The sequence below is a fragment of the Calcarisporiella thermophila genome (assembly GCF_041956535.1).
Source record: "Calcarisporiella thermophila strain CBS 279.70 unplaced genomic scaffold VTP21scaffold_23, whole genome shotgun sequence".
Classification (NCBI taxonomy): Eukaryota; Fungi; Calcarisporiellomycota; class Calcarisporiellomycetes; order Calcarisporiellales; family Calcarisporiellaceae; genus Calcarisporiella; species Calcarisporiella thermophila.
Genome location: NW_027192213.1, coordinates 99459 through 111111, shown reverse-complemented (window position 1 = coordinate 111111; position 11653 = coordinate 99459). Strand labels below are relative to the sequence as shown.

The window sequence follows — 11653 nt, the reverse complement described above, 5'->3', positions numbered from 1 at the left end:
TTCGGTATGAACGAGTCCAATGAAAAAGGACAAAGAGTTAGATGAAATGGCACAATGAAGCTGGCACGTCTACCCTAATCAATTTCAGTCAACTTTCTAGGCGGGCTCTCATCCCAGAATGCTATTTTGGCATTGTCTTGACCACTCGCACAGACTCCTCTGCCCATTTGATTTCATATCTCTGCCATCGGGAGGGGTGCTCACTTCATCCTACGATGTAAAGCAGCCTTCGGGTATAGACCCATAAACTAGAGAGGATTGCAGATACTCAAGGCTCCATAGAAGCCGGCTCTTTAATATATTCGTGGCCCTGAAAAGCAGTGGGGGCCGGGGGAAGAGAGAGTAGAGATTTCAGAAGGGTGAAGGCAGAGTCGGTGCCGGTGATGCATGCAGACGCCCATCTCCCAGAATATGAGGCCACTTACCCGCTTTTAATATGGACCAAAATGAAAATGGAAATATTTACCAAGCAAGGAGAATTTGGGAAAAAGCTTCGACGAGGCCGTGTTTCCTCTTTTGGACGCATTTCCTTGTAGGGTGAGTCATATCAACCTATATAACGAGGTCATTCGAGGAAGGAATCCCACGCTAGCCTGCCTGCCTGTCATTGCTGAGAACCAAGATGAGTACTACTGTTGCCACTACTAATGACATCGTGGTCGAGGGCGGATGTCTCTGCAAAAAGGTAAACATGAGCGATGGGTTGGCGTTGAATGATGAGTGAAATGACAAAGCTCCATTTCTCGGAACATCTGACGCCTCCCCCCCTCCAGATTCGATACCGCGCAGTCCTCCCCCCCGACTTCAACCAGCACGAGCCCTCTAACTCGGTGTACTGTCTTTGCACCATGTGCCGCAAGTCCGCGGGTGCGCTCCTCGCCACGTTTTTCAATGCGCCTGTTTCTCGGGTTCAATTCATCCCCGAGGATGCAACCAAGCGTTACACTTCCTCGCCGGGGGTGCATCGTCATTTCTGCCCCGACTGCGGCTGCCAGATCTACGTATGGGAGGAGATGGCCTCGCCCGAGCTATACGGCGTCACGGTGGCCACCCTGGACGACCCCGACAAGCTGCCCGTTGGGCGGGCCGTGTTTTACGACTCAGGCTCGAGTCAGTTGAAAAGCCTCATCTCGCTCGACAAGAGCCTGCCCAAATGGCGCGAGGGTAGGTTGACGCAGGGTGACTGAGACCCACCCCCCCTCGAAGGCTTAGCTAATGGATCTTATCTTAGGCGTGAACGAGTCGGAAAAATTCTACTGAGAAGAGCAGTACGACCTGGCCTAAACTTAATCCTCGATCTCACCAACGTTAACCATTTCCGGCGGAGGTTCCAGTTAAGCTTTCCGTTATGTAAAGGTAGAGTTACGTTGGGTGTCGGAACCCCGGGCGCGCGGATTTGCTTTGTGCTAGGTAACACTCAATAAAACTCTTTTCTTTTTTTTTAACATAAGCAGCATTGAGCTCAATAATACAAGCACAAATGGACAAAGTAAGGGGGAGAGAGAGAGAAAACAAACCAAACAAACGCGCAATATTTAAAAGGAAAAAGAGAAGAAGAACAAAACGATTCCAAATGATGAAAGAAGAAAATAATACATTCAATAAAAAGAAGATGAAAGCAAAGGTGGAAGAATAAAGAAGAAGAAGAAAAAAAGAAATAAAGCGAAAAAGAAAGCAAATACAAACAAGACCTATAAAAGAATTTTTTTTTATGAACCCTCTGGATAATGTGATGAGGTATACACAGACATCCCATTTTCTCCCTGCTGCGAATATAGCATTCCTCCCTGAGGATATCTTTGCTGTTGAATGTGCTGCTGGGCTTGCTGCTGTTGCTGTTGCTGCTGTGGTGGTTGTGGTGGATGTTGCTGCTGAAAGGGAAGTTGGTGCGAGGTGAGAGGGGGGGGTAGGGACGGGGGCGGGAGCTGTTGCGCGCGATGACGTGGCGACTCGGGCCATACGGCATACATGTTGTTCGACATGGCGGTCGTGGGGTGTACACTAAAGGGGGACGAGTAGCCCTGAGGCTGCGACTGGGAGGGCGGGTGCGATGACGGGGAAACCGAGGGCTGCAGCATAGGAGGGCTGTATCCGCCGCCGACACTTCTATTATACCCTCCGTAGGAGAGGCTCGCGGAGGACCCCGTGGCGGAGTAGAGCGGGGGAGGGACATAGCTCGTGAAGGCACCGTGCCGGGATTGCCGGAGGCTGTCGTCGCCTGGAGGCGGGTTACCCGGGAAGTAGGCTTCGGCAGGAGACTCGCCGTAGGCGCGGACTAGACCCATGCGGGTGGGGGTGTCGAGCTCGCCGGCGGCGGCGGCACCATGGGCGCCAGGACCATGGGCCACTTCGGGCGAACCGTAGACTTGATGCTCCGGGGTCAGCATGCCCCACCCGCCCTCGCGCGCGGTGGGCGAGGTGGTCATGGCGCCGTGACCTCCGCCGAACTCGCCGCCGCACGCGTAGCCGTAGGCCGCGCCCGTCGGGGATCTGGGCTCGCCTGCGGCCATGGGGTGGGCGGCGTCGATGAGGGGGGGCACGCGGAAGTTTTGCTTGAGCAGGAAGAGGGGAGAGATCTCCAGCCCGGCGAGCTCCGGCACGCTGCTCGGGCGCCGGAGCCGGCCAGACTTGACGTCCTCGATGGTGTAGTACGAGATAAGGTGCTGGCTGACCCCGTGCACCACCACGCTCATCGTTTTCTTGATGAGGCCGCTCTTCTTGAACAGGTAGGAGTTGGTCAGGCTCCCGACCAGCGATCGCTCCTTCTCCCTCTCCGCACGGGCCTCGGGGTCGTTGGAGAGGGGGGGCGGGACGCGCTCGGGGCTGGTGATGAGATCGCGGCGGGCGCACGGACCGCGCTTGTCCAGCTCGCGGTATATCAAGAAGTTGCCGAGGATGCGCGAGGGGCTCCACACGCGCCCATCCGTCCATCGCTTGATTCCCGATTCGCGCTCATCAAAGACAAACACCGATCCCGAGCGGATCACTGCTCGCTCCTTCTCCTGCAGCCGGCGGGTGACCCGGGGGAGCATCTGGCGGTGGCAAGCCTCGTAGATGAGGAGGGTGTCGTGGGTGGTTTCGATATAGCCGTGGAAGGTCTCGGTGATGGCGGACATGGTATTAGCATTCTTCTTCTTTGTCTCTTATTCAGGGTGCGGGGGGAGGGAGGAAGAGGGATGGAGGGGCCCTAGCATTCAAGGAAAGCCAAGCATTCGATTAGAATTCGATCGGGCGGAGAGGAGAGAGGGAGGGGGGGGGGAGAGGGGAGAGCTACGGACGAGCGGGGGGAGAGGGGACAACGAAAGGCTGTGGAATATAAACTCACCTGTTAGTTTAATCAACAGCAATGCACCAGATCCCTGCCTGTTCATTAGCACGACATGAAAAAAAATAAGAACGCGTCAAAAGTTAGCTAGTGGGTCGCGAACAAGTTTGTGATTAAAGTTCGATTGGTTTCATGCAGCAAGAGCGGAAAAGGGGAAATGAGTTGCAGCTGGTCCGGTGTGAGTCTCGCAATCGCTTTTTCTCCTTTCCTCTGCATATCGGATAAGAAGAGGGGGGGAGGGATCTCGAGCCCTACAACAGGAAGGGAAATCCTTGACCGGTTTCTTTTGAAAGAGCGCACCAACCAGCCTCGGCCCCCGCTGAAACATGGCTCTGAATCTGTTCAGGTCGAGGGAGATCTTCCACGACTCAGCCGCCCTTCATTTTCTGTGCGCTGCGCTCATTTCCCCCCTTGGCCCGACTCTGCCCTGCAAAGAGAGGAGGGAAATCGAAGGGGTTACCTTTGTTATCAGCAAGTGCCAGCGGAAGCCTAAGTGCTAAGAGGAGAGAGGCGGGGGGCGCGGGAGGCCGCAGGGGAGGGGATGCTGAGGACTTGGGGCTTGGAGGGCTGAGGGTGGGAGAGGAGAACTCGCGAGAAAACGGGCGAGAAAACACGCGGGTGAAAACAGGAAAGAGAAAAAAGAGCTGGCTCGCAGGCGAAAACACGCGTATCTTTATAAACAAAGGCGAGGGCAAGCAGAGGGGGAAGAAGGAATGGTTTGTGCGCGCGTCGAAAGTTATTTTTTCTCTCTCTCTCTCTCCTCTGTGTTGCATGCGGGTAACCCCGTCACGCAAAAGCTATTTCTTTCTTTTCTGAAGAAGGTTTTGGTATTAAATTCTATTCGCTTCATCCACAGTTGCAACCAACCTTGGAGTCTGATTACGGTTTTTATCTGTGTAATCATGATTTGTAAAAGCTTTTTCTCACTCGCCCGCATTGAGCCGTTGCCCCCTGCTCCACAGCGGTGTCTGAGAACATTTTGGTGCCTCCCCTCCCCATTTCACAGTCACCGCTCCCCCATTTTTCATATCCCTCTCTTGGCTTGCTTCCTCGGAAATGGTGGAAAACTCTAATCGAGTCGTGGAAGAATTAGGAAATGCAAGTGGCCACGGTGCCCTGCTCGCCTTGCTTGCGGCCGTCCCGGGCAGTCCCAGTTGGCAGTCCCTCCCACAGGACGATGAGGGTAGCAAGCAGCCGCATCCCGACTCCGCCAAAGGCCGATGGAGGGCCCGCTCCCTGGGCAGAGGGGCGAGCTCCTGGCCTATGATGCCCGCGTCCCCCCCTCCCTAAACCAAATGCTGCTCGACCGCCACTATTGGCAAGCGAAGCTGCTGGGCCACCGTCGGGGAGGAGGACACAACCAGCGCCGGGATAAATCCAAAAGAGTAACCTTGCATACATGATTACTGCAGCTCCTAAATTGGTATCACCTCCTCCCTCTCTTCCCTCCTTGCCCCAGCAAGCTCCCCTAGGTGATTGGTATGGACAAATGAAGCTAGCTCTGCACCACCGTGGTAGATTGCGCTACCACAAGGTTCGCGACAAAGTCCCACCCTGCCACATTTTGACAACGCTGTCCGGCAGCGAGCACCTCCATTGGACTGAGGGCCCCTTTATGGTGAAGGGAGAGCGAAAGAGACTCATGGACAAGAATAGCAGAGGATACGTAAGCGACAAGAGGAGCAAGGGCTCCCCCCCCCCCCTCCAATCCCCTACCTGGGCACAGGTCTGGGCGCGGGAAGATGCCCGGGCATGTGCGACATCCTATCGACGCTGCTCCGAATCTGCCGCCAATCCCCTCGCCCCGTCTTCATACATGAAGGAGAAACCGAAATCGGAAGGGGAGAGCGACGAAATGACTCTTGCACAGGGCCTGGCAGTCCTACTCAGTGCTCTCGGGTGGCCGGCATTTTGCTGGCAGAAAGGTTAAGTTTGCCAGCAAATGCCGTGCTTGTCGACTCATTTTGTGTATATTGGGTGGATCAAATCTCCGAATCAACAATGCGAACCTGTTTTCAATAACTCTGACCTTGCCTTTGTTTCATTAAACTATACTGCTTTCGCGCTCCCCGCCCTCCTCCCCTCCTCTCCCTCCACATGGCGACGCTAAAGTTACCCGTACTATTGTTTGCTTTTACTTTTCCTGCTAACCGGTATGCTGCAAAATACTTATACTTTCGGACGCCAGGCTGTCAGTTGTTCTGGTCTAATCAGACGAGGGAGCATTACGGGATGGGGGGGTGGCGGAGGAGGAGGATGGGGAGGAGCTGGAAAACTTTAACAAGAGAGAGGCCCAGCCAAGGCTGCATTTGACTCTGACTGACATTGGCATCTCACCCAGGGCATAGCCACACAAGCAAGGAAGCGGGTGAAAGATGGATAAAACTAAGAGGCAATTTGCCATGGCGTCCCCCTCCCCCCCCCCCCGCTCTCTCTTCTCAGCACTGCCCGCGTCTAAATTCATTGTGCTCCAAGGTATGTGCAACCGGCAAAATAATAGGCGATTGGCCCCAATAAGAGGGCATTCATACCGCGCGCTTGGCATCCCGCGACCACGGGCTATGGTTTCCTTCACTTCTCAGGGCTGGAGGATGAGTAATCTGAAAACGCGTAAACCTGTCTGTGAGGAAGAGGTGCATACGAGGGGGAATGAATTTCTGCAGCACAAATGTATCTATATACAGATGCATATATGCGCATTCATTCAACTCCACGTTCCCTCATTCATTTCTCCCGCCTCCACCCGATCCGCAATCCAGTTTCCTTGCTATCGTATGGACATACTGCAACGTGGCGAGTTGGTGGGTGGAGAGGGAGGGAGGGAGGGCATAAGAGGGAGAGAAGGGACGTCAACTCAACCTGCTGAAATTGACCCCCTTATATCCCCGACATGTGATATCAATTTGGAGCCTTTGAAATCCGCACTTTTCCATTTCCATAGCTATTCTTTCTTAGCTACTCTTTCTGATCATATAGCTAGAGGGGGATTATTGGGAATCGAACCAAGGTGATCCTTCTGGTACATATGTGTTAAGCATAGGTCACAAGCCCTTGGTCAACGTCCTTTCCAGGAGCCGATGCATAATTTTTTTTTTCCTCACTTCTAAGGATGGCCCACAAGTCAGTTGATCCAACCTTGTTTTCTGAACTCGCTCCATTCAACTGACATGCTCTCCCCCCTTCCTCCTTCTTTCCCTTCCATAGAACTCCCATGGCACAAAAACTCAATCACCGGCGAGATCTCGACTGGCCTCGCTCCTACCTCTTGATCATTTTGCTTATTGCGCTTTCCGCGCTGGTTGGATTCTATTTCCACACGCGGCTCCCGGATCCTGTCCTCCATGATGGCATCGATGCCCAGGGCCGCGCGGTATTCTCTGAACATAATGCGCGCGAGCACATGCGGCATCTCTCCGAGACCATTGGCTACAGGCTGGTGGGCACGGAGGAGGAGGAGCGCACTAAGAGGTACCTCCTAGACAAAATAGCCGAGTACCAGCGTGCTGCGGAGGGAAATGATAAGCTCAAGTTCGATGTTTGGGTGCAGGAGGCATCGGGATCCCATCGCTTTGACATCATGCATCACAGTACCTATCTCTCTTCTCTTTCATTTTTACGCGGTGGCCCTGTAACCTTTTCCCTTTGTTCACAGTGGTCATCAAGATGTACACCAACGTGACCAACATTATCGTCCGACTCTCGTGTGGTCCCGAGTGCGATCAAAACGCTGTGCTTTTGAACTCCCACTTCGATACAACGATTGGAAGTGCTGGCGCCGCTGACGACGGCGCAGGGGTGGCGGTCATGCTTGAAATCATCCGAATTTTGAGCTTGAGCAAGACCCCTCGAAAGAACTCCGTCATTTTCCGTATGCTCTTCTTTCTCTCCACCCTTCCTTGATTAGAAGGGGGCACTAAATTAACCATTTTATTGTGGCTAGTGTTCAATGGTGCCGAAGAGTCGCTGCAAGATGCTTCCCACGGGTTCATCACTATGCATGAACTGAAGGACAGGTAAACTCCTTTCCCTGGACGTTTCCATGTTTCTATCTCGCGTCTAACCCCTAGCCCCTTCTCCCTCCCCTAATGCAGTATTCGTGCGGTCATCAACCTCGAGGCGTGCGGAACCACTGGCCGCGAAGTGCTCTTTCAGGCCAACTCACTCGAGCTGATCAACGCCTACAAAACGGTCCCCTATCCACATGGGGCTGCGATGGCAAACGACATTTTCCGCACCGGCCTGATCCTCTCCGACACCGATTTTCGCCAATTCATCGACTATGGCAACTTGACGGGCATCGACATGGCTCTATACCAGAATTCCTATTTATATCATACCTATTTAGACACGGTCGAGCATGTGGAGCCGGGCTCTATGCAGGTAGGATGTCCTTTGGGTGCTGCCTGGATGACGCCGAGTCGAATAACCTTTCCCTATTTGTGGTGGATAGCATATGGGCGAGAATAGCCTGCAGCTGGTTGAGCATCTCACCAGCGTGGGCAACCTCACCGATACCACCCCGGTCACCGACGTGGTCTTCTTTGACTTCTTTGGGGTCGCCTTTGTGGTTTACCCGTGGTATGCGACCTGCATCCTCCACCTCGTCACCTTTGCCCTGGCGACCTATCTCTACATCCGCGTGGTGCTTCGCACGGCACGCACGGCACCCTTCCGCACATTCCGCGACGTGCTCTCCGCCTACGGCCTGTGCGCTCTAGGCGTGATTTTGAGCACGGTGGCGGCTCTGCTCTCCCCCTGTCTGGTGTCATTCACGATGGTTCAAGTGCTCGGCAAGTCGATGACGTGGTATCGCCGGGAGTGGCTAGGGCTTGTTCTGTTTGGGCCGGCGGCGGTGGCCGGGCCACTCCTCGTGCAATACTTCCTGCCGGGGGTGTCGAGGCGGTTGAGGGGCTTGGGCGATCTGGAGTATGCCAATTTCGTTAGCCTTATGTACCTCTCCAACGTGTGCATGCTCCTCCTGACTCTGCCGCGGATCGCGACCTCCTTCATCATCTGGGTGTACTCGGCCACCTACACGCTGGTGGTGCTCTGGATGGAGGTGTCGGGGTCGGTGAGGAACGAGCCCTACATCGACATCAAGGGCAACATGAAGTGGGCGAGGAAACGCATGCCGCTCTGGGCGCACGCCTTCTCCGCCACCATCACGTCCCTCTGGTTCACCATCTTCGGCATCTCGCTGCTCATGATCTTTGTGCCGCTGACCGGGAGGATGGGGGCGGACACGCCCGTCGACTACATTGCCGCGGTGCTGTGCGGCCTCGTGGTGTTTGCCGAGATGCCCTCCCTCTCCTCCTTCTCGGTGCGATTTGGGCGCGCTGCGCTCGGGCGGGTGCTCACGCTGGCGCTTGCGGCCCAGGCGCTGGTGATTTTGGGGATGGGCGTGTGGCCGGGGGTGTGGCCCTACGACCGCCTGCACCCCAAGCGCGTGTTCATCCAGCACTTGAAGAACATCACCTCGGGGGAAACGTATCTGCACGTGGCGCAACCCGACCGCGGCCCCTTCTTCGAGCATGTGCTGGACGGGTTCGAGAGCGCGTTTGGGGTCCGTGCGGAGTACCGCCACCACGCGCAAAATCCCTCGGACTGGGACTCCATCTACCCCTTCAGCGAATTCCTCGAGTCGTACCGGCTCGACACCGCGCCCTACATCGAGGCCCGCGCCGAGCCCCACCCCGGGAGCAGCAGGGTTCCCCGGGACCTGATGCTGAAGGAGCTGCCCGACCTGCGCGCGGACAATGTAACCTACGATCCCGTCACGCGCACGAGGTCGCTAACCATCCTGTGCCACTTCCCGTCCTACACGTGGAACGTGATTGCCTTTGATGCGCACGTCGTGGACTGGAGCATTAATACCCCGCCCTACTCCCGCTCCCACCACTACGTTATCCGGCATGCGGGTGGCCACGGCTACAATTCGTGGCGGATGGATCTGACGTACAAGAGTGAGCGGAACGAGAAGCTGCGCTTCCACTTCACCGCGCTTGAGCGCGAGGGCTTTGAGAAGAACGAGGAGCGACCGGTGCGGGGCGTCAAGGTGTTGGGCCAGGTCAAGGAGATCGTTCCCGAGTGGGTCACCGGCTCGTACTTGGGCACCTTGGTGGGCGTGTGGGAGCTTTAGACGCTTTTTCTCTTTCTCCGCTAGAGATTCTTTTACACTTTGTTATATTTTCTCCTTTTTGCTCTTTTCTTTTTTGTTTTAGTATCCCTGGCTCTCCATTTTTTTTTTCCTCTCCCCTTTCTCCCTTCTCTTTATTTTCATTCCTCACGCACAATTTTTTTTTTTTTGGGTGCTATCCTATGCCAAGTTAGATGAAGTTTGTCTATTGTCACTTTGTTGCTATCAGTTTACTATTGTTGTACTAAAACGCTAGACTTTGCTGGTTCCCCCTTCGAACGGCTTCACCATGGCCTCTGCCCCCTTCTCTCTTTTCTATTTTTGTAAACCTGAAAGGAGTGTATATGCGATAGGTGGCTTTGTACTCCCCATTTCCTGGTTACCATGTTTAGTAGAATTCACGCGGGATGATATCATCAGAGAATAAAGTCCAATAGAAATCAGGTGTGAATCTTTTTTATATATAAAGAGAGAAAAAAAAAGAGAACCAAATGAAAAATAAATTGAAAGGCCAAGAGAAAAAAAAACAAGTAGAAACGAAAAAGAGGATATTACACAAAAAAAAACAGGAAAAAATAAGTGAAAAAATATGACACGATATTCCATACTGGATAATAGATATTAATACAAGGAAGGATTCCACACGGCAGAATCCAGGCTATGGCCGCGAACCAGTTGGTGGGCCGATTTCTCGTCGCCACCCATCGGTTGGGTAGTGCCGGGCTGCGAATGCACATGGACGAGGGGGAAGGTCTTGAGTTCCGAGACAAAATCGTCGGGCAGGTATCCAAGTTCGTAGCGTTTTTTCTAGAAAAGCAAAAGCAGCATGGCCATGAGTCTCGAGGCGAAAAGAAGAGTAGCGAGTGGCAGGGCCGAATGCTAAGGGGTTGCGAATATTTACCTGTTCCGTTGGGCTGAAAAAATGCGGAGGAAGATACCCGACGAAGGCATCCTCCACGCCGTTGACGATGGCCTTTTCGGCGGCCGAGGCGAACTCCTCAGAGGCCATGTTGTTGGCGAAGTTGGATAAATAGCCGGAGGGGAGGAAGAGGTCGTCCCGTCTTGTTACCTCGGCGCTGGCCGGGGCGGCGGGCTGGTTATTTGAGGCGGCGGGGCAGGCGTTCTCCTTCTCCTCATCCTCGTCGTCGTCCTCGTCGTCGTCCTCATCGACCAGCACGCCCTCCAGCTCCAGGGACATGTCCTCCGGCACCCGGCCATCCTCCTCCTCGCTCTTCACCCTCTCTTCCTCCTCGTCCTCCTCGTCCGCGTCGCCCTTCCGGCCGCTCTGCTTGCTCTCCAGAGGGAGCGCGTGCTTTGCGCCCTTGAGGTTCGCGCCCACCGCGGCGCGACTCGCCTTTTTTGCCTTTGCGCGTCTGTTCTGGAACCAGATCTGCACGTTCCGACACGTCATGTCCAGCCTTTGCGCCAGCGCTCGACGGACAGCGGCGTTCGGCTTAGGGTTCTCGCCAAAGGACTGCTCGAGAATGCGGAGCTGCGACTTGGAGGCCCGCCGACGGTGCTTGATCTGGAATGGGTCGTAGAAGGTGGGCTTGAAGTCGGGGGTCTTCTGTTGCTGCTGTTGCTGCTGCTGCTGCTGCTTGCGCTTGGGCGGCGGGGTGGGGGGGTGGTGTGCGGACGCGAGCAGCTGCGAGGAGGGGGGCGGGGTGGGCGTGGAGATGGCGGTGAGGGGCGGGGTGGGCAGGCACGAGGAGGAGTAGGAGGGGGCGTGGGGGTAGGGGGCGAGCACCGATGGGAGCGTGGGGAGGGAGGCGGAGGTGGTGGGCATGAGGTTGCCGTTGGTGTCGAGTGTGCAGGAGAGAATGGGCCAGTAGTGCCATGAGCTGGGTATTGTTGGGAATTCCATGATTTTACAGTGGGGAATGGATTGCAGCGGTGATTTTGGGGGATGCTAGTGATGCGCCGGCGAAGAATCGAGAATGCGGTTGGAATGCGGATGCCACGAGCAAAGAACGAAGCAATGCGGCTGGACTGAGAGCGACACTGGGTGTGGGAGGGGGAGGGGGGGAGAGGCCGTGGAACAGATAGATAGATAGAGAAAGAGAGTTGGAGAGGATGCTCTTTGCTCAGCTACGCGAGATTAGAGATGGGTGCAGGCTAAAGCTGGGAGGAAAGGGGACGAGAGAGTCGCCGGCGGGGGTGTGAGGAGAAGGAGGGGGGGGGAGGAGGGCGGG

The 11653-nt window shown here is 55.1% G+C and overlaps 6 protein-coding genes across 6 annotated transcripts; 4 read left to right on the top strand and 2 right to left on the bottom strand.

Annotated features, from left to right (window-relative positions):
- Positions 1–622: 622 nt before the first annotated feature.
- On the top strand, positions 623–1424 carry VTP21DRAFT_5606 (uncharacterized protein; the record flags this gene model as incomplete). Its single annotated transcript, XM_069396146.1, has 3 exons — positions 623–685; positions 774–1168; positions 1232–1424. The coding sequence occupies 3 exons, from the start codon at positions 623–625 to the stop codon at positions 1422–1424; spliced, it is 651 nt and encodes a 216-aa protein (XP_069247687.1).
- A 285-nt stretch (positions 1425–1709) lies between these two features.
- On the bottom strand, positions 1710–3116 carry VTP21DRAFT_5605 (uncharacterized protein; the record flags this gene model as incomplete). Its single annotated transcript, XM_069396145.1, has 1 exon — positions 1710–3116. One exon carries the CDS (start codon positions 3114–3116, stop codon positions 1710–1712), a length of 1407 nt encoding a protein of 468 aa, XP_069247686.1.
- Positions 3117–4381: 1265 nt separating this feature from the next.
- Positions 4382–4615, top strand: VTP21DRAFT_5604 (uncharacterized protein; the record flags this gene model as incomplete). Its single annotated transcript, XM_069396144.1, has 1 exon — positions 4382–4615. One exon carries the CDS (start codon positions 4382–4384, stop codon positions 4613–4615), a length of 234 nt encoding a protein of 77 aa, XP_069247685.1.
- Positions 4616–4724: 109 nt separating this feature from the next.
- Positions 4725–5255, top strand: VTP21DRAFT_5603 (uncharacterized protein; the record flags this gene model as incomplete). Its single annotated transcript, XM_069396143.1, has 1 exon — positions 4725–5255. The coding sequence occupies one exon, from the start codon at positions 4725–4727 to the stop codon at positions 5253–5255; it is 531 nt and encodes a 176-aa protein (XP_069247684.1).
- A 1179-nt stretch (positions 5256–6434) lies between these two features.
- Positions 6435–9464, top strand: VTP21DRAFT_5602 (uncharacterized protein; the record flags this gene model as incomplete). The annotated part of the gene is made up of 6 exons (XM_069396142.1): positions 6435–6445; positions 6530–6912; positions 6978–7193; positions 7266–7338; positions 7417–7705; positions 7776–9464. 6 exons carry the CDS (start codon positions 6435–6437, stop codon positions 9462–9464), a joined length of 2661 nt encoding a protein of 886 aa, XP_069247683.1.
- A 618-nt stretch (positions 9465–10082) lies between these two features.
- Positions 10083–11325, bottom strand: VTP21DRAFT_5601 (uncharacterized protein; the record flags this gene model as incomplete). Its single annotated transcript, XM_069396141.1, has 2 exons — positions 10083–10268; positions 10363–11325. 2 exons carry the CDS (start codon positions 11323–11325, stop codon positions 10083–10085), a joined length of 1149 nt encoding a protein of 382 aa, XP_069247682.1.
- Between the last annotated feature and the right edge of the window lie 328 nt (positions 11326–11653).